Source organism: Onychostruthus taczanowskii, unplaced genomic scaffold (genome assembly GCF_017590055.1).
Source record: "Onychostruthus taczanowskii isolate IOZ18803 unplaced genomic scaffold, ASM1759005v1 scaffold1, whole genome shotgun sequence".
NCBI classification, from domain to species: domain Eukaryota; kingdom Metazoa; phylum Chordata; class Aves; order Passeriformes; family Passeridae; genus Onychostruthus; species Onychostruthus taczanowskii.
This window is the reverse complement of record NW_024496525.1, coordinates 34321699-34345808: the sequence shown is the minus strand read 5'-3', so window position 1 is coordinate 34345808 and position 24110 is coordinate 34321699. Positions and strand designations below refer to the sequence as shown.

Here is a 24110-nt window from a genome sequence, read left to right as displayed (position 1 = left end):
GCAATTGCAAAGGAATTCTTCATTACAGGCATTATTTTGGCAAACTTCCCAAGGCAGTTGCAGGTTTGATTAGCCACCAGGACTGAACTCTCTACAGCAAGAATTCTCACCCACGTATGGCTACTGGCATACCAGGAGAGATGGAAAAACATGCTGGGTTAAATATTTCAAGGTAATTTTTCAACTGACACGGAAGCAGAATGTATTTTCTGCTTATGCTTGCTAAGCTACTGCATCAAACAGCCTTACACATATAAGGGGAAAAGAACTTGTAGAAAACAAACTTTGGGGATTGAATCCATCCACAAACTCAAATCTTGTCCCTGAGCACCAGAAGGAATAAAGACAATAACACAACTGAATCCAACAGGAGTTTATTACCCACACACTGCAGGTGAAGTTAGACACTTCAGTTACCAGTCAATGTAAGCTTAAGTATTAATTGACAACTCAGAAAATGTACAACGAGTACAAAATCATTAACAACAGTAAAACAAAGTGCTGATGTATTAATTTTTAAAACATCAGTTGTACACTATTATACAGCAAACATTATGTGATCCTCAACTAACTTGGGGCTTGCATCTCAACTGTTTGGGTTTTTTTTTTTTTAAATCAAGTTCTCCAAGAGGTTGAGAGACTGGGTTACAGCCTTACCTTACACAGACAATGCTGGTTTGTATTTTGTCAACTTCCTTTTATCAGGGAATGCAGTTAACAGGAAAAAAACCTATACATAAAAAAAAATTAAGCTCCAATACACAATATTTTATATATATATATAGGTATATATATTGTACTACAGATTTCATATAAATCAAGTGTAGGCCAAATTTTGGCATAATTTTTAAGTGCATCAAGTTTAATACAAAATCCCCCTCAGACTCGACTCTGACTGTTCCCATTACTTTCTCCTGAACTGATCTTTTTCAGTTTTGATACTTTAGTCATATAGAATTGTCTTAAGAGCTAATTTCCATTTCAGTAATACCACTCTTATCTTTCATTACACTTTCTAACAAAAATAAACTAGTTGGAAAATTTAGTGACTAATTTAGTCAAAGTTCAGTGATGAATAAAATTCTCCAACTTGATGTGATTTACATTTACTAGTCAGTATCTCTAAGGTACTGTTATCCCATGTACCCCCTCTTCTCCTCTGATCCTACAGGAACAGTTACTGATCATACACTGCAAGCACACCCTGCTTTCCTTTCTTTTCTTATAAGGCCTCCTACCAAGCTGCAAATAATTTCTGGTGCAGAATGGAGTGCAAAGAAATTTTTCTAATGCATGGCTAAATTTGCTTCAAAACCAGCATGTGATACTTGCTTTCCAGAGAACACCTAAAGTGCTTTATCCTCTCTGCCACACAATATCACATTTTGTTTCTAAATTCGGCTTTCATTGCCTTTATTCAGTATTGCAAGAAAAACTATGTTAGTGACCCAATTCATCTATCAATTTGACAAATATATCATTTGCAGTAAATTTTAAAACAGGCTTATATAATTTTTTTCTGAAACAAAAGGCCACTTAAGTTTTCCTGTAGAATGAAGTCTGGCAAGAAGTCATTCAACTTCCTGCCACAAAAAAGTTAAGATTCCTCAAAGTCGTTTGTAGAATACAGAAATAAATTTTATAACCAGCAAACATTCTACTTCAGACCAAAGAGCCACTCAAGAACCAGTAAGTTGAGTCACAATACCCCAAGGTAAATTTTAAAACAGGCTTATATAATTTTTTTCTGAAACAAAAGGCCACTTAAGTTTTCCTGTAGAATGAAGTCTGGCAAGAAGTCATTCAACTTCCTGCCACAAAAAAGTTAAGATTCCTCAAAGTTGTTTGTAGAATACAGAAATAAATTTTATAACCAGCAAACATTCTACTTTAGACCAAAGGGCCACTCAAGAACCAGTTACAGTAAGTTGAGTCACAATACCCCAAGAAGCCAGTGCTCCTCTCATTTTATCTACTGACTTTATTCTGGGGTCTCTTCATTCAAGGAATTATGGTACAGAGGGCAAGTGTTAGAAATGTGCAGCCAGTTCCACCTACAGAGAATGGACTTCCAAGTTGAGCCCTTTAGCAATCTTGTAAAAACAGGGCTAAGAGTGATTTTAACAAGGAAAATCCCCCAAAAGCAAGGCTGTCACATTTAGAGCTGAGTCACTTCACACTCACTGAGCCTGCTCACAGTCAGGACGGCCTTGCCCTTCAGCTTCATTCTCAGCCTCGTGTGGAAGGAACCAAGTGCAGAACTCCCAGCTAAGTTAGCAGGGGTTTGACAGCAAAGCCCCTTCATGCCATTGAATTATTTAATATCTTCTGTACTGTGTGTGAAAACTGGGGTTTTTATTGAGAAAGCGAATACTGAAACAGAAACAACTTTAAGCACAACAGATGTGTTTACTTACAGCATGCAAGTATTTGTTTTTATATATTTTTGCAAGTAACAACCCCTAATTATTTACAAGTTCAAAATTACAATCTTCACATAAGTAGCAATTGTTTACAGAAGTTCTGGACACTGTCTCAGAAATAAGCAAAAAATGGAGTAAAAATACTGAGAGCAGTAATTAAAAAAAAAAAAAAAAAAAAAACAAAACCAACAAACAAAGGAAAACATATTAGCTTCTAATAGCCAGACAATTTAACACTGTTCTGGTAAGAAAAAAAAAACAAACAACACAAAAGCCACATATCACATTTGGAGATGCCATTTTAAAAGAAATGCATCTTTGTTTGGTTTTTCTTTCCAGGAGAAATGCTGTACATAACCTTAAAAAATTCCAAATAAATAAATAAAACCCAACTCCCTTTGGTTTGCCAATTTACCTTCAAGTGGCTCCTCCACCTCCTGCTCAGAGACCCAACAGCTTCACAGGTGATCACACAGGAAAAAGCAAAAGCAATGCTTTTTTATAAACATGAAACATTTTTCCAAAATAACAGATTCTAAAACTCACCCAAGATGCACATGTCAGTTCTCAGTGAGGGCCAGGCCAGAAACAGTCCTGCTCCTATGTTTAAGGCAGTCTCAGACTAATTTGCATCTCTTCAGCCTCTTGGAAAAGAGAATTTTGTGTCAAACTGCTCTCTACCTGCCTGTTTAAAGGTTTATTTCATACAATAATTAAAAAAGGCAAATTTAGCCTGCAGCTTTTTGTGACAAATGTGCATTTATACCTGGTTCTATGAAGTAGTATTTCTCTCTGGGACTGAGGGAGTCCACAAGCAGGATGTTTTTGCACCATGTCATAAAGGGTTTCAAGCATTTTTCCTTCTGGAAAGACATTTCACTACCTCTTAAAGCTATGTTAACTTATTTATAAAGTATTTGGTACCAGCTGGTGCTCAGACTAGAAACATTTTTCATGTTTAACTCTAAGAATAGATTAGGGCAAAGAAAGTGCTCTAGTTTTACCTGCTGCTTTGTTCTGCCCAATTCCAAGGAATCTTAGCTTATCAGAAAACAAAATTATACAACAGTACAAATACTTTACTTGGATTTTTAAGCATTTGCATGTCTGTAATTCTTTATCCTCTAAAGGTATTCATGTTGCATCACATTTTGTGCTAACTGCCATCTGAAGCCTAACCTCTTATAAAACATGAAAATAGAACAGTAGAACTTTTTCTCATGTAAACTTCAGTGAAGTAATTGCTGAAGGTGCTGTCCAGACATTCTGATGGACATGTCCTGGGTAGTGGTATATGGAACATGACATTTTGAGCTTACACAATGTACTGTATAAAAACATAAAAAATAAATTTATGACAGTAGAATAAGCTACAGTGCAATTTTCCTTAGCCTGTTGAAAGCTCTGTGTGATCTTTTTCACCCCTTCCAGGTCCTCCACAGTACATTTCATGTTCCATTAATACTACAAGAGAGCAAGCACAGCTAGAAAATACAGCTTTAATTATGCTCTTTGTGATGTAAACTTGCAGTTTCTACAAGTCCAATATGTACCTTAAAAAATTAGTTTTGCTCACTACCTTTCCTGTGCTAGAATTTAAACATTTTTTGCTATAAACTGTAAAGCTATGATATTTAAGAAGAATATGCCCTAAATTTCAGAGAAAGTTATCCTATTATTTTTAACAGTCTTCAGACTAACTAAATATCATTGAAACTACACCAGTTGCTTAGGGCTTTAAGCATAAGGCATTTTGTGTACATTCTCCCAGCTATTTATTTAATGGCTATCTTGGTTTGCGAAGCCAAATCAGTGGAAATCCCACTCTCAAAACCTCAGAAACCAATTCACCTTTTGCTGCACATTCTGCATTGAACTGCTAAAGAGGAACAGACAAAAATCAAATCCAGAAATAGACACTGAAACAAGCTAACCATTTTCTACTGGGTAAGATCTTTTCAGCTGTGGAAGTTAACACACTCTCGGGTCTGAATACCTCAGTTTGATACATTCATAGCAGTGCATTCAGGATGAACAGCAGAAATGCACCAGAAAAGTTGAGTTTTTCACATCATCCAGTGCCAGCGTACCATAAACCTCGTCTGCTTCAAAGCAAGTGAAGTTAATTTTGTCAATCTACATATTAACAGCTTAGAGATATCATCTCCAACACAGAAAACCTTCTAAAACCAAATACTGCTTACAAAAAATGTAGGCTTTGTATTCTATCTAATCACCATATTTCCCAACCAAATGATGCTTTTCCTGAAAAACAAGTACAATACTAAATTAATTAATTTGTGTCTGCTCAGACACTAAGACAGCGCTTCCTGCAGTGTTCCTGACATGGAAAGAACAGATCAGGCAACACATGAACAAGACAAAAGGAAACAGAAAAAAGGCACATGAAATTACACTTGAAGGGAAAAGGATCATGAAAAGCTGAAAAGCACATAATAAAATCCTGCCAAATTTAGACATCACAAACTGTTCATGCATTGACCGTACTGTCTTGACTGCTCACAATCTGTCAATCAGAATGATTAAAAGTTTAACTGTTACATTGTCTTATAACTAAATTGGGTAAAAGTGATTATCACCTTTAAATATAGTATGCTAATGCATAAAAATACAGATTTTTCTAGAATAAGTATAATATTTTCTAACCAAATACCTAAAAGCAGTGGTCCTTCTAGATTAGTTTGGAATAATAAGTGAAGCCCATTTCTTTGCAGAATGGGGTGCTTTTATTGTTTATATGTTTAAATAATTAATTTTGAATATCCATCCACTGTATAAACAATCTCCAGAAAAATATATCCTCTTGCAGTAACTTACAATACACATTAAAAATACTTACAAAAGGGACTATTATTCATTTACAATATCTTGAGCTCAAGGACACAATTCCTGGGTCATTTCATTTATGCAATTTTGATCAGGAAATTCTGAGCATTCTGGTTAACCTGGACCATGTCAGCAACATGGACAATTAACATTTTTTAATATCTGCCTAATTACGTAAGATTTTCCATAAAATTAGGCATTTTTACATCACAGTATATATGGCATTTCTTAATTTAGCAACAGAAAGGCACAGTTATTAAACCATAAAATACAGTACCTGAATTATATATACTCTAGTGATATCTACCAATGCTAATCCAGACATTTTTCTCTGCAAATGGGGCCAAAGCAAAAGGCTTGTTTATTTAGAAAAATTCAACCTCATTACAAGTTTGGTCCTTTAAAAATACCTATTAGTTGAAATACCTTGAAGCAGGACTTCAGGAAAGAATAGAAGAAAGCAAATGTAACAGTTTATGGTCCAACAACTTGAATTAATTACCGTGAAATGGCAAACAGATCATGAATGAAGCCTTCTGATCAGCTGTCAGACACACCTGCTAAGGTGTCAGTGTACACAGGTACAGCCTGGCAGCCATCCCAGATACATTCACTGCATCACACACACACACCAACTTGGTTACAGCAATAAGTCCAAAAAACAGCATTTACAGAGGTCAGCACTTCTCCTGGACTGATGCTTGACTGCTGGCCCTAAACCATCCCCAGAGATGTGCAAAGCCCTTTAAATGCTTTGCTTGCTTTGTATTGCTGTTAATAGGAAGACCCTGCTAAAGCCAAGCTGGCTGGCCTTCCCTTAGCAAACTAGTGCACCTTTTCAAAAAGCAACTAGCTCAGTTCTCCCTACCCAAAGTGATCAAACTGCATCAGGAAAGACCAATGAAATGGAAGAGGCAAGGAACAATGAACATGAGGGAGAAGCCCACCATTCCGTAGGTGATATAGCGGTAGGGCAGCTCCACCTCCATGCGCTGCCTGGCTCTCCGCACGTCGCCCTGTGGGATGCGGAATATTTTACAGGCCAGAGGAATCGTGGCTTTCTTCATGGCCACTTTTGTTAACAACAGAACGATGACTCCGATCAGCAAGCGCAGGATGGCTTTTCCAAACACAGTCACGGTGAGGGAGGACAGGGACAAGGGCAAGGTGTGGGGAGGAGGATCCAGCTGCAGAGCCAGGATGTAGTTGACGTGAGAGCCGCAGGCCACGCCGGCACCGCAGCCCAGGATCTGAGCTGTGTCTCCTCGCGACGTGCTCCACGTGTCCAGGGTGAAAGAGAAGATGCCCAGGGCCAAGTGGAGACTGATGATAATTAAAGGTGCATATTTGTAAGTTAAGTTGAAGTTGTCAATCAGGTCCACAAGTGGATGGAAGATAACCAGGATAAGAATAGCATACAGAAATCCAGCAATGACGTCCTGTTGAAGAGAAAGAGATGGTTTCGGTGTTTTTTAAAAAAGCCCTCAAGTTGCATTAACAAGAATTCAAGCCTAGCTGCTGTAGTGTTAAAAGCAACTTGTGGATTCCCATATTTTACCTTTTACAGGATTAAATCTTTCTTATGTTAAACATAAGGTAAGGAAATGCATTTGATCACCTATTAACAAATCATCTGCATCCTGACCAGATCATGAATGAAGTTATGATCAAAGGATCTTTCACTCAAATTGCAGGTCTGGACTTTTTAGTAAGGCCTGTTGCAACAGGGCAAGGGGTGATGGTTTTAAACTAAAAAAGGGGAGATTCAGACTGGAATAAGAAAGACTTTTTTTCCAGTGAGGCACTGGTACAGGTTGCTCAGAGAGGTGGTGGATGCCCTGTCTCTGGAAACATACAAGGTCAGGTTGGATAAGGCTCTGACTAGATAATCTTTAAAGGCCTCTTCCAGGCCAAAACTATTCTGTGATTCTTCTATGATTTTCTCTGCTGGCAACACTGGTCCCTGTCCAGGGCCAGGGCATTCCAACCTACAGTCAGCACAAATCCAGCTCAGCTAAGTATGTTCTGCCAACTTAAGTTTGCTGAAACAGCTCAACAGTGGCTCTGAGGGCCTGGGTGCCAACACACCCAACGCTGGCAGCAGCAGCAGCAGCTGGTGCAGCAGTCAAGGACCACTGCAGTCAGGCACTAGAGCAGCTTCAGCTTTCACTCCTGCTTCAGAATTAACAATGCTGGAATAATGGGAACTGTTTCCAAATATTAAAGGAGAGGAAGAGATAACCTCTGTGGCTTCCCAACTGATTTGCAGTGTTACTATTGTTTTTAAAGGTCTTTTCTTAGTGAAAAGGGTACCCAATGATTTTTTTACTTCAGCATTAAATTTCAGTTAACTGTTGACTGATCACTCAGTTGCATGGAACTCTCTGCTACTTTTGTCACCTTTGATTGTTAATGAAGAATTTGTGCAATCCAAGCACTACAAAGCAGACTGCCTTCATTTTCATGCTTATCAGCTCTTCCACATGAGCCAGGAGGAGGGACTTCAATCAGCAGAGTCTGTATTGCTCCAGCATCAATGAATCATTTTTTATTTGCTTCCACTAATTGAAAGCTTGATAAAAGCTCTAATAAAATTGACTGATATAAACATCAGACTTGTTCATTTCAGAAGCAACAAAAAAACCTTTCTGCTGTATTTGTCACCTATTCCCCCCAAACCTAGGCACTGTGGTTGATGTATATTGCAGGCACCACATGGTGAACTGTATTCCCTCAGACTCTGCAGACTGAGATGTGAAACTGCAAAATAGCTCTGTCTGCTTGCCCACTATTTGTGGCACAACTTTGTTCTATGAGATTTTGTGTCAGCTGAACATCAGTCCATCACATCATCCTTAGCAGAGTGGTTTTAGATTGGAAAGCCTTCTAACTACTGATGCAAAAATGTCATTTCATTTTTCTGAGCTGCCTTATTTTCCCATGCTCCTTTTACACTATGTTCATCTACCAGCTTTTCTACTCCCTACCAGGCTTACCCTTTTCTGTCTGTTAGCTTTTCTTCTAGCACATGATACTCATAAACATCTTTAGCCACTCTCATAAGTGGTCTTGCATTGCAATTACCACTTTCTTCTTGTTTTCTCATTTCTACATTGCATACACTTGTGTTTCAGTTTGGAGAATTTTAATCCGTTTAATAAAAAGTTTGTTTTTCAAAGATGACAACTTAGTTACCTGGTTTTAAAAACTCTGGTAAATGAAACTCCAGCATGCAGAGTGGCACACCAAAATGCACATGGCCTGAGCAGCTGACATGGAGTGAACTTTAACAGCCACTTCCTCATTCTGCAAAATGATTTCTACTCTGTAGAGGAAAATTTACTCTACACTTTAGAGCAGTCATCAATTTCTGCACTAAAAAATGACATTAAACACCTTTTAGGTTTCAACTGTGGATGAAGTTTATAAAAGACAAGTATAAGTTTAGCATGAGAGCCACTTTTAGCTAGTTTATCTATTTCTGTGCTGAAGAAATGTATAAGTCTTCTGTTTCTGTATGGTAGGACATTACAAAAAATACATCTGTATATAATTATTGCACTGTAAAACCTTCAATGTGATGGAAGTTTATAAAATGAGAACAAGATTATAACAGAAGTTCAGTAGTAGATTATTTTCTTACCAAAATTGAATGCATTCCCATATAAATTCGACTACAGCAAACCAAAGAACACCAGCAGAATGCCAGGATCAGTCCAAACACAAGGGGATACTGGTAGGGAAGAAAAATGCAGAAACCATATTAGAATTTAAAAAAAAGAAAAAAAAAAAAGAAAAAAAATCACTCTGTGAATATTCTATAATTAAATCCAATTAATGCCACTGATGCTTACCCTTTTCTTTGCCCTAGCCTCCACAGGCCTAGCAGAGCACCTTTTCATAAAGTTAAGTCAAGCTTTCAACCTTCCCCATCTCCTTTGCATTCAAGATACATGAATTTCAGTGCTTTGACCAGACTTTTTCAAAACAGTAAGAAATGTATCAACCTCTGTAGCAGTTGTCTTGCCACACTTTGATATCCCAAACTGACCACATAGGCAGTGACAAGTGTGTTAAACTGTGCAACAGTTTTACACCGGGTGAAGCAGCTCCACCACCTACTTGTATTGTTAGCAATTACCCAGGCAAAATCGAGTGGCTTCACTTTTTTTCCTGAAAAGGAGGAACTCATAACAAAATTACAAAGAAATTCAATTCCTTCCTCAATTCTTTGTTTTAGGGCTTCTGCAGTCGTTGACTCAATATCTGGGCATCAGCATGAAACTCCTAAAACAGTAATCTTTTCTGTTCTTTCCAAACCCACATAAATTTCCTCCTGCAAGCCACATTTGTTAAACAAAAATAATCAAATAATTACTTACAATTATTTTTGCCTTCTCACATTTTTTTAATTAATAAGGACTGTTTACCAGGAAGAAATAAAATACTTTGCTGTAATAAGCAGATATCATGTAGAGAAACACTTTTTAACTTTGTCAGATTTTGGACAAAACTATGCTAATTTACATATTACAGCACAGTAAGAAATATTTTGCCCACTACTGCAAAATGTCATACAACACAGGATACAGTTTCCTTTTTTGCCACTATTCTATAAAAGACCCAGTCACAAGATAAAATGGCAAGTTTCCAAAATTGCTTCTCTTCCTACAATAAACATGTTCAATATAAACAGGCAGCCTAGATGTACTCAAACCTAGGAACAAAATCTACAGGCAGTTTTCTTGCCCTTTCCCTTGTTCCTTTTATAGGTAACCTGAAGGGTAGAATATCCAACAAATTTGAGAAAATATCTTTAAAATTACTGGAGGAAGTTCTGTGTCCTCTGTGAAGGCCACTTAACAGATTGGTAAATTTCAAAATCAGTCTTTCTGTAAAAGGTTTGAGATAGGATTATCACTCTTCTGCATTTTTCCAGCCTTGACTGAATTCTCAACTCCAGGACTATGTTGGCATGACAAAACTAAAATAACATTCTCAAACTAAGAGAAAATCAGGAAGCTTATGTTTCACATAAGAAGCAGATTTCATATTAAAATAAATACTAAACACCCAGCTCATAGCTATGTTCCATCTAGACTAAACTCTACTTCCTGTATCAACATTTGTCTTTGCTTCTACCACATTCATCTACAAACTGGATCTAAACAGAACTGTGTACTTGTGACTCATTTCTGACTGCAATGATGAAGGAACAAACTCAGTTTCCTGCCTTTCAGAACTCTGCTCATCCCGGGCAATGCACCAGTAACTCTGTCACTCTCACACAGGATTGCAGAGTTACCAGATACCAACATTGCTACAGCAGCCACAAAAGCAGCCCTTGTGGTACCTTACACGTGCAGCCACATCCCTCTGCCCCACTGTGCTTCTCCCTCTGCCACTGGTCTCAGGGTGGGAGGAATGCTGCCTGCAGCATTCCCAAACGCCCTCCCTCGCACAGGACTCCCCCAGCAGAAGCGCTCTGTGTGCCCTGGGGCCTCTGAAGCAAAGAGCAGCTTCGAGTTTCAAACTCTTTGGCCATCACTTGATACCCTATGTCCATCCTTGTCACCTGACACACATCTTTTGTGCTTTCAGAGCCCAATCAGGGGTAAGGCTTTTCTCTAATACTGACTTGTCCTGTTTCTGCAGTATCTGGCAGAAAGAGAGGCTGGAGCTTTAGCAGGAAGATGAATGAAGTGCCAGGCTCAGCAGGGCTCAGCAGCTGCTCATGACACTGTGGGTAAGAGGGATTGGGGGAGGGAAGAGGTTAGAGCAGCTAAACTGCAAAATCCTGAGAATAAGGAGTACGAAGAAAATAGTTAGGTGAGAAGTCTGGTTTTAAGAGTCCTGAGCAGGTGATTGTAAACAGCAGGCAGACTACAATAATTCTGAAAATAAAAGAAGAAATGCTTTCTGTCAGGGAAGTCACAGGGGAGGGGTGTTTGAGTAAGAAAGAAACAAGTTCCAGCTCTGAAGAATGTTTTGGAAAGATTATATGGCTCTGTCATATCTCACTCTAATTCTGAATAAATACCCCTTAAAACCATCTGAGAACATGGGATAGCTTAGTTTCTCAGTAGCAAAACATAACAGAATAACTTGAACATCTTCAACTAGAAGAGGCTGCTTAGAGCCCCATCCAACCAGGCCCTGAATGTTTCCAGGGATGGGGCATCCATCTCCTCTCTGGGCAACCTGTGCCAATGTTTCACCAGCTACAAAACTTCTTCCCTGCATCTGATGTAAATTAACCCTCGTTCAGTTTAGAACCATCACCCCTTCTCCTATCACAAGCAGCCCACAGGAGCTGGCTCCCATCTTTCTTACAGGCACCTTTTAAGCACTGATCACAAATGAAGCACAGCACCCTGGGTCCTCCTCAGCCTGTTTTAACTCCCATCTTTTAAAGCAGCCACTGGGTTCGAGAATTCCCAGAACACCAAACTGGTAGCACCTGCTTCAGATCTGCCCTGAGGTGGTGAGACAAGCATGTATTTGGTTCTCACACGCAGGGCTAAGTGCACAAGGTGACTGAAGGAGAATACTAGCACTCCCACACACCTCTGAGCTCAGCAGCATGCCGAGTCATACCACCAACAGGGACATCACCTGGATCCTTGTAAAAAAAGCTGATGCCATAAACTTACCTCCAAATTGTTGCCTGCAAGGCTGAGGTACCAGCAAGCCTTGTAATAATACTGTTTTATGATAATGGATTTCAAAAATCTCCTCTCCAAATCATAAATGAATATACAAAGAAAGGGAAAAAACCAGTTTTTACTAGGTTTTCTACTTAAAAACAGGCACATTTTATGAAAGAGTAATGTGAAAATTTGAAAATAAACTTATATCAAGTGTTCAGGGAAGAAAGTCAAAAGCACTTTTTATTGTGTTGACTCGGGTCTCTACTTAAATGAGAGATATTAAGCAAGACAGCTGAATTCCAGCAGTTTTAGTCCCATGGTTCCTGGCATGCCAGATCAGACCTGTAGAGGCACAAAGGACAAAAGATCACAAGTTTACTGCTGCCCCCTTCCCCGATGCACTGTTTACTCCTTTGGGCATCAGAAGGCAGACTGGCATCACATGTCCTTCCAGATGAGGGTGTGGAAGGTTGTCAGAGATCACAGCTGGGAGAGGCAGACATAGAAACCAGATTTCCTTCTCTCAGCTTGCTGCTTTTGATAAAAGAATTGATGGATCATCAATCTTGACCACGCCTGGTGTCACTTTCAATCAGATATTCAGGAGCAGCCCATTTTGGACACAAACATCTCAAACCCTCATTTAAGGCCATCTCATGTATATCCTTATGCTTCCCTATAGCCAACATACCACCTCAACAATTCTGAGTGCGGGGTTTTTTTTAACTGCATTTTTAACTGCTTTCTTTTTTATAAATTTAAAAAAACCCAAACCAATAAGCATGTTATTTTTAAAAAAAAATTTAAGAAAGTTAATTGATTTCTTAACTTTACCTATTAAGGTAAAGCTAGGGATAAAGCTGACTGAATAAACTACTCATTATGTTTCAGATCCCAATTTTGTTCCCATATCCAGAATATTGTTTTGATTGAAGAAATTTAATTAAATTCATGTTTGTAAAACAGCAGTGAAACCACTCTCAGTAAGCCTTTGAGAATTTTATGTCCTATATTTTTAAAAGAAACCTCCCATTCTATAGAAAATTCCACTACATCCTCCAAAACAGGTTTTCAAACCTCTGACTGGACTACACACAAAACCCTCCCCTATCCTCCTCCCGCTCCTTGATCTTTTTGCCAAGAGTCTTAATAACATAACCATTGTTTAAAAATGCTTATAAGGAAACAATCTGTCCTAAAAGCTTTGACCTAGGTCAAAAAAAATTCCTTCTTTCATAAGGGAACATTATTAAAAGACACTAAATGCTCACTTCTTTACCTTTTTAAAGCACATTCTGCACCAGAGAAGTTTCCAGCACCCACAAATGATTCCAAAGTAGCTTTCTAATATTTTCCATGTTCTACAGTATTCAATGATTTTTTTTAATCATTATCATAACTCATAAGTTCAACTTGAGTTTGAGACAATTATTTTGAGCTACAGTTCACTGAAAGAATCCAAGCAGCAGTTGCAGCACCAGGCTTTTAATAAGGTATTTGGGCCGTGTACTGGCAATAGTCATATAAAAAACTATAATCAATGCTTATGGGACACAAAAATGATTTTGTGAAGGGAGCAGAAGAAAAGGGAGAAGAGGATTGTTAGAAAAGAGAGGCCAATCAGTCATTTTAGGAAAATTAAACTTTTTCTTTCAAATGGGCCAGGTGGTAAATACCACTGGTTAAGCTACATTTATCAATTATTTTCTCTTTTCTCTGGCACTGACCAACATTAATACCAAGAGACATAAGGACCTCAGTGTTACATGTCACTACAAGAACTCTTTTTAAAATTCCAAGATAAAGTTTTCAATGCCAGTCCTGAAGGAAGTTAAAACATTTAATTTTCTGCTACACCTAATCTGAAAAGAAATTAAGGAGTAACAATGGGAATTAGCTTGTTATTTCTTTTCATTGCAGTTATGAAAAAAATAATCCCCCTCTGAACAAAGCTAGGAAGAATTACTTATGGCTTGCTCTGTTTATGCCCCAGTACCTAAAACTACATTTTTTCTGCAAAATAATGTTTTCTCAGTTTAATCAGCACACCCTATTTAAAGAACAAGGAGTGCATTTACATGTGTACAATGCACCAAGAAAAAGAAACTGCCTGAGAAGTATTTCCCTTGAATACCTTTTCATCAAAAACTCTGTATCCAACCTCAGAGCATTTGTTTTTACATGTTTTCTCCCAAGACCCTTTACATTAATTAAAGATTTGCTTAGGCAAAACTGAAAAATACATTTAATGACAATCAACACAGTCTAATGAGACAGGTTGTTGTACTCCTCTGGCAGAGATTCCTGAGTGACATTTGTCAGAACTGGCTGTGCTCTTTTTAAACTTCTAACACCTGCAAAAACCAACTTTTTTTCATTTTCTTTACAAGCAAACTACAGGCATAAATATGGCCCTCAGAATACCTTACATCTCATACACACAAGACAAGGCCAGTGCTGACCCTCCAAATTCCCATCTCTCTCTCAAATCATTGTGTGGGTAATTCTGTGTTTTCAGATCATCCCTTCAGCTGTGCTTCCCATGTCAGAAGAGTTTTTGTTTGACTGTTTAGGAAACATGCTCAAGAAGACCAATTAGACAAGCATGCACACATCTCTTTGCCAACATTTCTTCCCAGCATTTTGGTATTTTAGCCAAAGGCCCATTTGGGCTTCTCTAAGGGGTGATGTGTCTCTTTCTGAAGGGACTGCACTTGCCCCTGCACACAGACTCTGTATGTAAGAGATGGCTTTCTACGTGCAGCTTCCAGTTTATCACTACATCAGTCTTACTGAAAATGCAAGCCTTTCACCAAGGACAGACATTTAAAACAAGGGTGTGCACCTTTCTGCAAAATTCTCACTACAACACTGCTGTGATTAGGCTGTTTATTCATACCCAATAACCAATTATTCCCTATTTCCAGCACGGATCAGAGAGTTTAGCCTTTTGAAATGAAAGAGCAAGCAGAAAATTCTAGAGGTAATCTTCAGTAGGGGTCAGTCAGAACCACAGAGCAATGCAGATCTCCCTGAAATCCCAATACAGATCCTGTCAAACCCATCTCATGTAATTACATTCACCAGCCTTGGCTGATGAAAGTCACAGTGCAGATGAAAGATTTCTGGAAGGGAGTTTCACGTGGTACCACACAGGAGTGTTACACAAGCAGTGCCACAGAGAGTCAAAAGAGTGCTGAGTAAATGAAAACTGTAAATGAAAACTGCATCAGAGAGGCCACTGGAGAAGAGATGCACCTACTGCAGGTGGTGTTTATCCAGGTCACCATTAGCAGCAGGGTGGAAAGGCAGTCCTGATGACAGGCTTTGCATATCAAACACTGCCAGATATGTACCCAGGGAGGACAAGGCTGTCATACTCAGCACCACAAGCTGCTTCAGAAGGTAAATCAGCGTTGGTTAATATAGTTAAAGGCCTGCTACTCATCAACCCAGGCTCTGGGCTCCTGCTGAATATCAACTGAAGTTTGCTCAGTGGCTACAGTGAGAGTCAGCAGTTCCTCACTGAGCTCATTAATGCAGAGCTCAGGAAGGAGTGCAAACCCATCATTTCCTAATGCAGACAGCCACTGCTACAGCCAGGCTGCATCCTGGAGGAACTCTGTGAGAGAAGCTCATTTTCTGTATCCCCTGGCTGATATTTATTTTTCTTTATTTTCTGATATTTATTTTTCTGAATTTTCTGTATGCCCTGGCTGATATTTTTTTTTTCTCCTCAAAATAAGCCAGCAGAGTTCTGACACATTCAGGTACCATCCCAGTTCAAGGACCGTTTCTAATAAAGTACATCTTGGTGTCTATCTGAAATCAGCAGTTCAACGTAATCAAACAAAATATAAAAAATACATTTTCCATTAGTCTCAGCCTGAGCATTTGGAGATTTTGAGGATAATTAGCAGTTCACACTATCTCTTCCTCACTCCATCTGGGACATGATATAAGCCAGCCTGGCTCAAACTGCCATGACTTCAAAGAAAGCAAGTTTTCCCGAATTTGATAAAGGTTCCTTTTTCTTTCATCGTATCAAGACCTATAACCTCACTGTCTTTTAAATGTTTGCCCTCCTCCTTCAGGGTATCAGCACTTCAGAGATGGGGGGGAGGGAATCAACATTTATAACACTCCCAAATTCCCATGAGTCTTTGACATGAGCTTTATATTTCATGGTTACTGAAGTGTTGTTGAAATAAATGGTTTTCCCCTGCAGAAATGTAACACATTAAATAAATACATGGACACGGGTTACGCAAGTAGAATCAAAAGTTTCAGGCAAGCTCCCATAATACAAGCAGAAACTGAAAAATTTGGATAAAATGGACACAACAGTTAGCTACTATCAAAGTTATCCTAATAGGTAACTTGCTTTTGTATGAAAGACGGTTTTATTGATTATTCCCTAATTGTAATAATTTGCCAAAACCATCTTTAAAATACATTATTTCTGAAAATATTTTACTTGAACAATAGAACTATTGCATTTATAGAAAGTATTTTCGTTTTATAGTCAAAATTCCTTTTGAATACTATGTAAAAATAATTGTAACAGGATTGCTTAAAGGCATTGAAAAATTTAAAAGCACAAAGTCAACAGGTTAAGAAAAAACCGTCCTGCAATCCAAACTTGTTTTTAAATGGACAATCTGAGCCACACCTACAAAAATAGGAGCACATTTTCTCTGTTCTCTATTTTCTTCAAGAAAAAGACTCAAACAGATTCTCTTTGATAGAAAAGAACTATCACACAACAGCAGGAAGTCATAGATCACTGAAAGCAAACTGCAAATAAGCCACACAAGAAAGAGATTCCCTCCTCATTGGTGTAACATCTTTTAGAGCAAAAGGAGCTTTCTTTGGTTTAGTACAAACTTCAAAGTGACAAACTCAAACCCTGTATTCCAGAGTAAAAGTCCTGCAGAGAGTTACACCTGTCTCCATTCATCCTCAGCCTCGTTCCACTATGATCTGCTGAACCAAGAGTCCCAAGATATTGTCTCATCACAATCAGGCTCTGGGTAAGGCTTCTTGGTACTAAATACATGCAGAAAGAGGTTCAACCAACAGGTTTAATCCAGCAACCTGCACCTACTGGTAAATTTGTAGAATTTGATTAAAAATATTAAAAACTCCTTTATCTTTGATAAATTACTTCAGGTCAGTCTTTTTTAACACCATTTCTAGAAAAACACCATTTTCCATGACAAAAAGATGTCACATAGGTACTATACTCTTTCAACAGAAGTAAAACAGGGAGAACAGAAGTGTCAGAAAGGTTAATGAAAAGACTCTTGACATGCCATTAGTTAATTATTGATTAATTTATGGAAATAATTTAAAAATCAGAAGTGATTTTTTTTACATGAGTATTTTGAAATGACAGAAGTTGGTTTCAGAGAGGTCTTTTATTCATACTCGTTTTCTAAGAAAAAACAATTGAAATCAAGACTCAAACACTTTGCTTCTGCATTTCTTAAGCGCAGTCCTACACGAGCAACAAGGCTGAATGTTTATGATTTCTTACTATGCATTCATGGTAAATAAGTTTAGTGAATTAGCAGAGTGTTTCACAGACTGCAGAGGCAGGGTTGGCAAACCACAGATCGAACTGGGTTCACTGGCAAAAACACCATTTCACACCCTGTTGGCTGCTCCTACAGAGGCCATCGAGACGGGCTCTCCTCTGCACACCCGGCATCAGCCTGAGCAAAGCTGGTCGACTGGCACTGCTAAATGAGCTTTCCCACATGCAAAGAAGTACAAATCCAGTGTGCTCTTCCAACTGACAGCAGCCCTACACTAGCAATAATCAACAACAATAATTAAACACACAGATTTTGGTCATTTAGTAAAAACAGCTTTGAGATTAGGCATCTCAGTGGCAAAACTTCAAATATTTCTTTCAAACACTCACAAAACATGACATTATTATATATATATATGTAATTATTATGCCTGCATAACTCCAGCAGATAATACTTGACCTCTTCCTAGCAAATATGAATCCCTAAGAGCTTCCTTCTGGGCACATATTTTCACCTTGCAGAAATAGATAAATAATCTTTGGTTAGAGAGGCCAAATAAAAACTCTAACCCTTAATAATCTCATTCCTTTCAGTCACCCATTCTAGATGCCACAAAGAGAGACAGAGCTACAAAGTGTCAGGCAGCACCAGCAGACAACTGGTGATTGTTACCAGTAACTGGGAAGACAAGAGTTAAGCCCCTGCACGAAGCTTAGAATCGGAGTTTTCTCTATCGATATGACTTCTATCCAACTTAAACCAGGCAGGTATTATAGTAAGGATTAGTAACCATTAACATCTTAAGAGTCTAATTACTGCCTAACTTCTTTAAAACGCTGCACTGGACATTTACCTGGGAAAGCCTTCTCTCAGCTACTGCTGAAAGTGGTGCAGTGATTTAGAGAGCTGGATGTGCTTTCTTTGGAGTTCTGCTGTTGCCATACTTCCAGCAACCAGCGCCAAAGCACATGCCACTGCTTGCGTAAACCAGGCGATCAACAGTGTTATTTTAACTTATCTATTGACCCCAAGTGCAACAGCCAGATTTTAGAGATTCTAATGAATGAAGGTGATGAAAACATGACAGATTATCAGTTCCTGCTAATTATGAACACACTAATAGATTGTAGAACCTGCTGAAAATACAAATACCAGAATAATTTCCAGGTTGTGGTTAATGAAAATAAAATCGTTAAAGAAAAGACTGAAGCTACGACTCTGTGTGACACTACAAAGTGACTCGAAGCAAAGACAACAAGAAGCCCTTTAGTTACTGGCTCTCCACTAAATTCTCACTCTGTAAAACCAAATGCCTGTAAAAACATTGGATGTTTATCCAAACTTTGCGCAAATGGACAAGCTGGAAAAAAACCCTCACAGGAACAAAACGCAGATTGTTACCCCGACCTCTTCATGCGTGCTGAGCTAATCCCCAAAACCAGCACAAATTCACAAGACAGAATTACTAGAACAATTCTCGTTACCTGAGCACTCGCTTAAATCACAGAGAAAAAAAAATAAAAGGCAAGGAAAAAAGGTACGAATCTCACGTTTTCCCAACCAAACTCAGCCACCTCCCCCTCCTGAGGGGAAATCAGGTCTGCCACATCGTCACACTCGGGGCTGGAAAGCGCACGGAGGAGGGCACGGAGGTGGGAGCATTACCTGCCAGCGGCCGTAGCTGAGCAGCAGGAGCGCCAGGGGGATGGCGGTGCCCGACATGGCGTGGGTGGAGGGCATGCTATACTCGGAGTTGTAGAAAACCTCCAGCTTCACCACGGGCGGCGAGGCAGGACGCGGCCAGCGGATCACATCCTTGGTGCACTGCCCCAGGTACATCACCCACACCCAGATGATGATGAGCCTCCGGCCCAGCCAGGCGTCCACATTCCAGATGCAGAAAGGGAAAAAGAGGATGTAGAAGAGCTCGTTGCCCAGCTCCGTGCCCAGGCTGAACAGATAGTAGAGGAAGCGGCTGCGAGTGGCGAACTCCTGGCTGCCGTCCTCCTCCTCCGTCAGCGAGTTTCGGCGCGGCCTCCTCCTCCAGCGCCGCGGGGTTCCCGCCGCGCCGGGCACGGCCCCGTTCCCAGCGGGATGCGCCTGCCCGCCCGCGGGGCCACCGTTCGCCACCGGCCCCCGCTGCTCCGCGTCGGCCCAGCCCGAGGGCCCCTCCACCCCGCAGAGCCGCTGGAACGCGGCCACTTTCCGCGGGTCCTGCAGGTGGGCGGCCAGCCCGGCCAGGCGCTGGCCGAGAGACATAGCGGCGGGACCGGGGGCGGGCTGAGGGCGGCGAGGGACTTCGTCTGAGGGGCGGAGAGGGGGACGGGGGCTCCGCGGAAAAAGAGAGACGCTCCCTGAAGAGAAACCCGCTGGAAGGCGAGGCGCCGCGGATACCGCGGGACTACCCTCGCCTCGCCCGCCGCCTCCCGCCGCTCGCTCCCTCACGCCCGCCCCGTTCGCTCCCTCCCTCCCTCACGCCCGCGCCAGCCCCGCCCCGCCGCGCCTGCGCGCAGCTCCCCCACCCGCGGGAAACGCCCATCGCTGCGCGGATTGGCCGCGGCTCTCTCTCGGTCCCGCCCCCACGGGCGGCGCAGCCAATCGGAGCTCGGCATTGCGCGATGCCGTGCACGGCGTGAGGCGGCCACGAGCGTGAGGGGCAGAGGCGGCGGAGGGCGGCTCGTGGGGTGGGTCGGGGAATTGTGGAGGAACCTCTTCCTCCTTCTTCTCCTCCTCCTCCTCTTTCTTCTTCTTCGTTATAGAAACACCGAGTCAGTTGCGGTGGAAGAGACCTCTGAGATCATCGAGTCCAGCCTGTCACCGATCACCGCCTTGTCCACTAGACCATGGCACTGATTGCCCCATCCAATCTTTTCTCGTCCCTCCAGGGGCAGTGACCCCACCAGCTCTCTAGGCAGCCCATTCCCAACCATCCTTTCCGTGAAGAAATTCTTCCTGCTATCCAAGCCAAACCTCCCGTGGTGCTGCTGGAGATTTCTCGGAGCCTAACCCTGGTGGTGTAAACACGAGAGGGGAGGCGGAGTGGTCGCAGCCCGGCGGTCGGGCCGGTTGAGCCATGGCGGCAGGCCGTGACCGCAGGGCTGCGGAGCCGCTCCGGGAGGTTCTGCAGTGCCTCAGGCGAGCACTCGTGTCTTATCCCGTCTCCGTAGTCGGGAGGAGACTCCACATCTCCTGAGAGTGTGTGTGTGCAGGGCTGGGAGTTCAGCAGGACCAGGAGATTTGTGAGCAGGTACTTTGCAAGTCCACAGTTCCTGCGGTTTCCACCCTGGAAATGCTGTGGGAAATGCAGTCTCTGGTCTTCTCTGCTTTCTGTTGCTTTTGCCTGTACTGCAGATGCTGCAGTGTATTTGTATTTTGTCTTAAAATCAGGAGCTTAAAGAAGTGATAAACTATTGTTGTGTGCTGTTTTTAAAAGGATGAGCAATATGACCCAAGCAACTGGTTACTTAATAGTTATCCTAAGCAAAATAGAAAATCTGATGTGGAATTCAAACAATAAAAAATTGAAACAAAGGAGTATGGTGCAGATCTAGAGTGTTTTACTTAAAATAGCTATCAATACTGTTTTGAGGAGGTACTTGACTTGGTGCTGCATGATGTTCTCATTGTACACTGCCAGCAAACCATACAAATGGAATTTGCTGCCACATCTCAAGAAGAAATCTGTATGACAACTTAGTTGAAAGAGATGGTACAACTTAGTCTAAAAAGGCCCTAGTAGCAAGTTCCATGTCCTGCTACATTTTTAGCAATGATCTGGAAGCAGATCCAAACCTGCTGCTGCAAAAATTCAGCTCCTGGATGAATGGAATTGTAAATAATGATGAGGATGGGGCACAGATCAATACAATGCAGGTTTATACAAGCAGCTTGTTCAAACCTAGAGAATTTTCATTCATCAAACCAAATAGCTGTCTGTTTTAAAACCCAGGTTTGGAGACCATAACTAGAAAATAAAAGACTCTGAAGGTAATGACTTTGAGAAGGATTTAAGGGTCAGATAAGTAAGCAATCAGATAAGGGCTCTCCTCTATGCTGCTATGGCAGAAAAGGATTAATCAATGTATAAACAAAAGAATTAAAAACTGTTTATTTTACCACTCATGTTTGACCTCAATAATATCATCACAGATTAATGCATACAGTGCTGGTTTTCAGATTTTAAGAAGCACATTGGAAAATAAGAGAGTGCAAAAGAATGAAGCAAAATGTTCCGGTGGTTGGAGAAAATACCTTACACTGGGATGTTTGAAGAGCTCAGGCTGTTAAAGTTATCTGGAAGAGAATTGGAAGATGACTTGATTGTAGTGTATAGGAACATTCCTGAGGGGAAATACAGGGTCTTAAAGGGTTCTTTAATCTATTGAAGAAAGGCATAATAAGAAGTAATATCCAGAAGCAAAAGCCAGACAAATTCAAATAGGAAATAAGACACACATTTTTCCATGGTTAACCACCAGAACACATTCCCAAGAGAAGCTGGGGATTTACCATCATTTCATGTCTTCTGTTGAAGATCAGATGTATTTCTGAAAATTAGTTTTCAGCCAAGCAGAAGTTTTGCTTTCTTTTATGGGATGAACACAGGTTGAAATCTGATGGGCCTTGATAAGCACAGCATCAAGTTGATCTGCTGGGACCATTGTGTTTCAAATTCTAAGTGCCAGAAGCAGACATTTCATTTATTACCATGAGCATTAGAATCAATTCTTTTTTTGCCTTGAAATACCTACACACCATAAAAAAGCTGATCTGAATTAAGCCTTTGGCTGCAGAATATATTTACTAAGAAAATATCTAAAGGTTTTGGCCTTTTCCCTCCTAAATTTACACTCTTGGGATTACTTGGGAAAATTTCTTTGCATTTCAATTTAAATCTCTGAAGGAGTAGATCCTTACAAGGAAATTCATTTAGTGCATTAGTGCATTCTGGTTCTCTTGGCCTTGAGGCAATTTTACCTATTTCATGTTCACATTGTGAGATATTTCTTGTGGGATTATTTTGCAGAGTGCTCAGGTAACTGCACCAAATGAATCCTGATAGATTTGCTATATTGTACATTATGTGTATTTGTATGTGGCATATGTTTTCATCATACAGCCTTAACCTCACTTGAGGCATCATAATATAAACAATTATATTACCAACAGAGGAGCTGCTGTTACTGAAAGAAGGATGAATGAAATAAAAATAAGATTTCTGATCAGATCTCTTGGCAGAGAAATATGAAAAAATCCACCCCCAAAATGGTACATGAGCAATTTTTCTGTCTTGAGACTGGAAGGTCTGTTGTCACTTCTCTGCCTTCTGAGAAATGCTAATCCTGCAAGATACATGTGCCTCCTAATTTACATGCTTCCCTGGCTCTTGGGCAGAAAATGCAAAGACAGGAGCTGAAAAACAAGCTGCTGCCTCGTTTGTGCATTTTCCCAGAGTCAAGCCACAAACAATCTCCCCTTAAACACAGAACAAACTGAAATCTGTTAATTAACCAGATGACGAATTCTGGAATGAGATCTGAATAACTGCACAGGGGGGAAAAATCAGCGATTACAAAGCAAGACTTGTCTTTATGGTATGTGCTTGGTAACTTAAAAAAGCAGAAAGTGTTTGTGTGTGTGGCTGAAACTTGTTTACTTTGACTTTGAACTATTAGTGTGAAAATGGCATGACATTAATAGCGAGGGAGCTTTTAAATTACCTCTGTACGTTTTAGGGCAATTAACGATTGCAGTGGGCACTCCAGGAGAGGGGTGGGGTGTGCCCTAACACTGAACTTGGACAGAAATTGTGTTTCTTTGTAGTATCTGCAGAAGGTGGCCCTAAGGCTGTTCTGGATCCATTTCAGCTCAGCACACAAGGGCTGCCTGAGCTGACACCCATAACATGGATTTCCAAGGATGCCTGGCAAAGCAGTGCACTCGCAGCGTGTTCTGCAGGCTGGCAGGATTTGACAAGACAGCTGTGGGAATCGATGGCAAATGAGGTGCAGAACACATCCCACTTACAGCTGCTGCTGCCACAGCCCTGCCCCGCTGATAGGAACAGCACCAGGAGTTCCTTTTTGAAGCAGAACACCTTGCTTGGCACCTTCAATGATCACTGGTGTTTAACACACCAGTTCAGCCTTGTAAAGCTTTTAACAATTGCACACCAGTTTATCCCAGTCAGCAGAAGCCAGTTGTTTTTCTGTCCTAATAAAACTGAAGGAGCAGGTGTCAGGATGTTCTCCAGGACTGGGGGATTGTTTTCTGTTATCACCAGAAATAGCTTGAATCCAGTCAGCTTTGTGCAAAAGGCATGTAGGACAGCGTTTTGTCAGGAGAATTAAGATTATTTCCCAGCATGAGGAAGGATGGAAAGGACTATCCATAGATGTCTGAAGGACTGCCTTCCCATTGAAATAATTACTCTAATGCTGCTAGGGTTGCGTTATATTATTAATGATGTTAAAGTGCCCAGAGTCAGAGGAAAGCTTCATTTTAGATGATTTTTGAATGTCAGTGAATAAAATGTGCTAACCAGATCAGGTTTATTATTAATTTTTAAAGAAATTGGTGAGTTGAGTGCCCAGATTTGAGAAGGCAAGAATATATTTATTATAAGGTTTATTATAAGTCTTGAAAAATAC

The 24110-nt window shown here is 40.5% G+C and overlaps 1 protein-coding gene and 1 long non-coding RNA gene across 2 annotated transcripts; one reads left to right on the top strand and one right to left on the bottom strand.

The window, feature by feature from the left end:
* Nucleotides 1-364: 364 nt before the first annotated feature.
* LOC121332588 lies at nucleotides 365-2617 on the top strand. Its single transcript, XR_005952172.1, has 2 exons — nucleotides 365-1486; nucleotides 1715-2617. It is a non-coding gene; the product is annotated as an uncharacterized LOC121332588 (long non-coding RNA).
* Nucleotides 1744-19950, bottom strand: SGPP1 (sphingosine-1-phosphate phosphatase 1). Its single transcript, XM_041398156.1, has 3 exons — nucleotides 19126-19950; nucleotides 8914-9003; nucleotides 1744-6709 (listed from the first exon to the last, which is right to left on the bottom strand). The coding sequence occupies exons 1-3, from the start codon at nucleotides 19717-19719 to the stop codon at nucleotides 6158-6160; spliced, it is 1236 nt and encodes a 411-aa protein (XP_041254090.1). The 5' UTR covers nucleotides 19720-19950; the 3' UTR covers nucleotides 1744-6157.
* Nucleotides 19951-24110: the final 4160 nt, after the last annotated feature.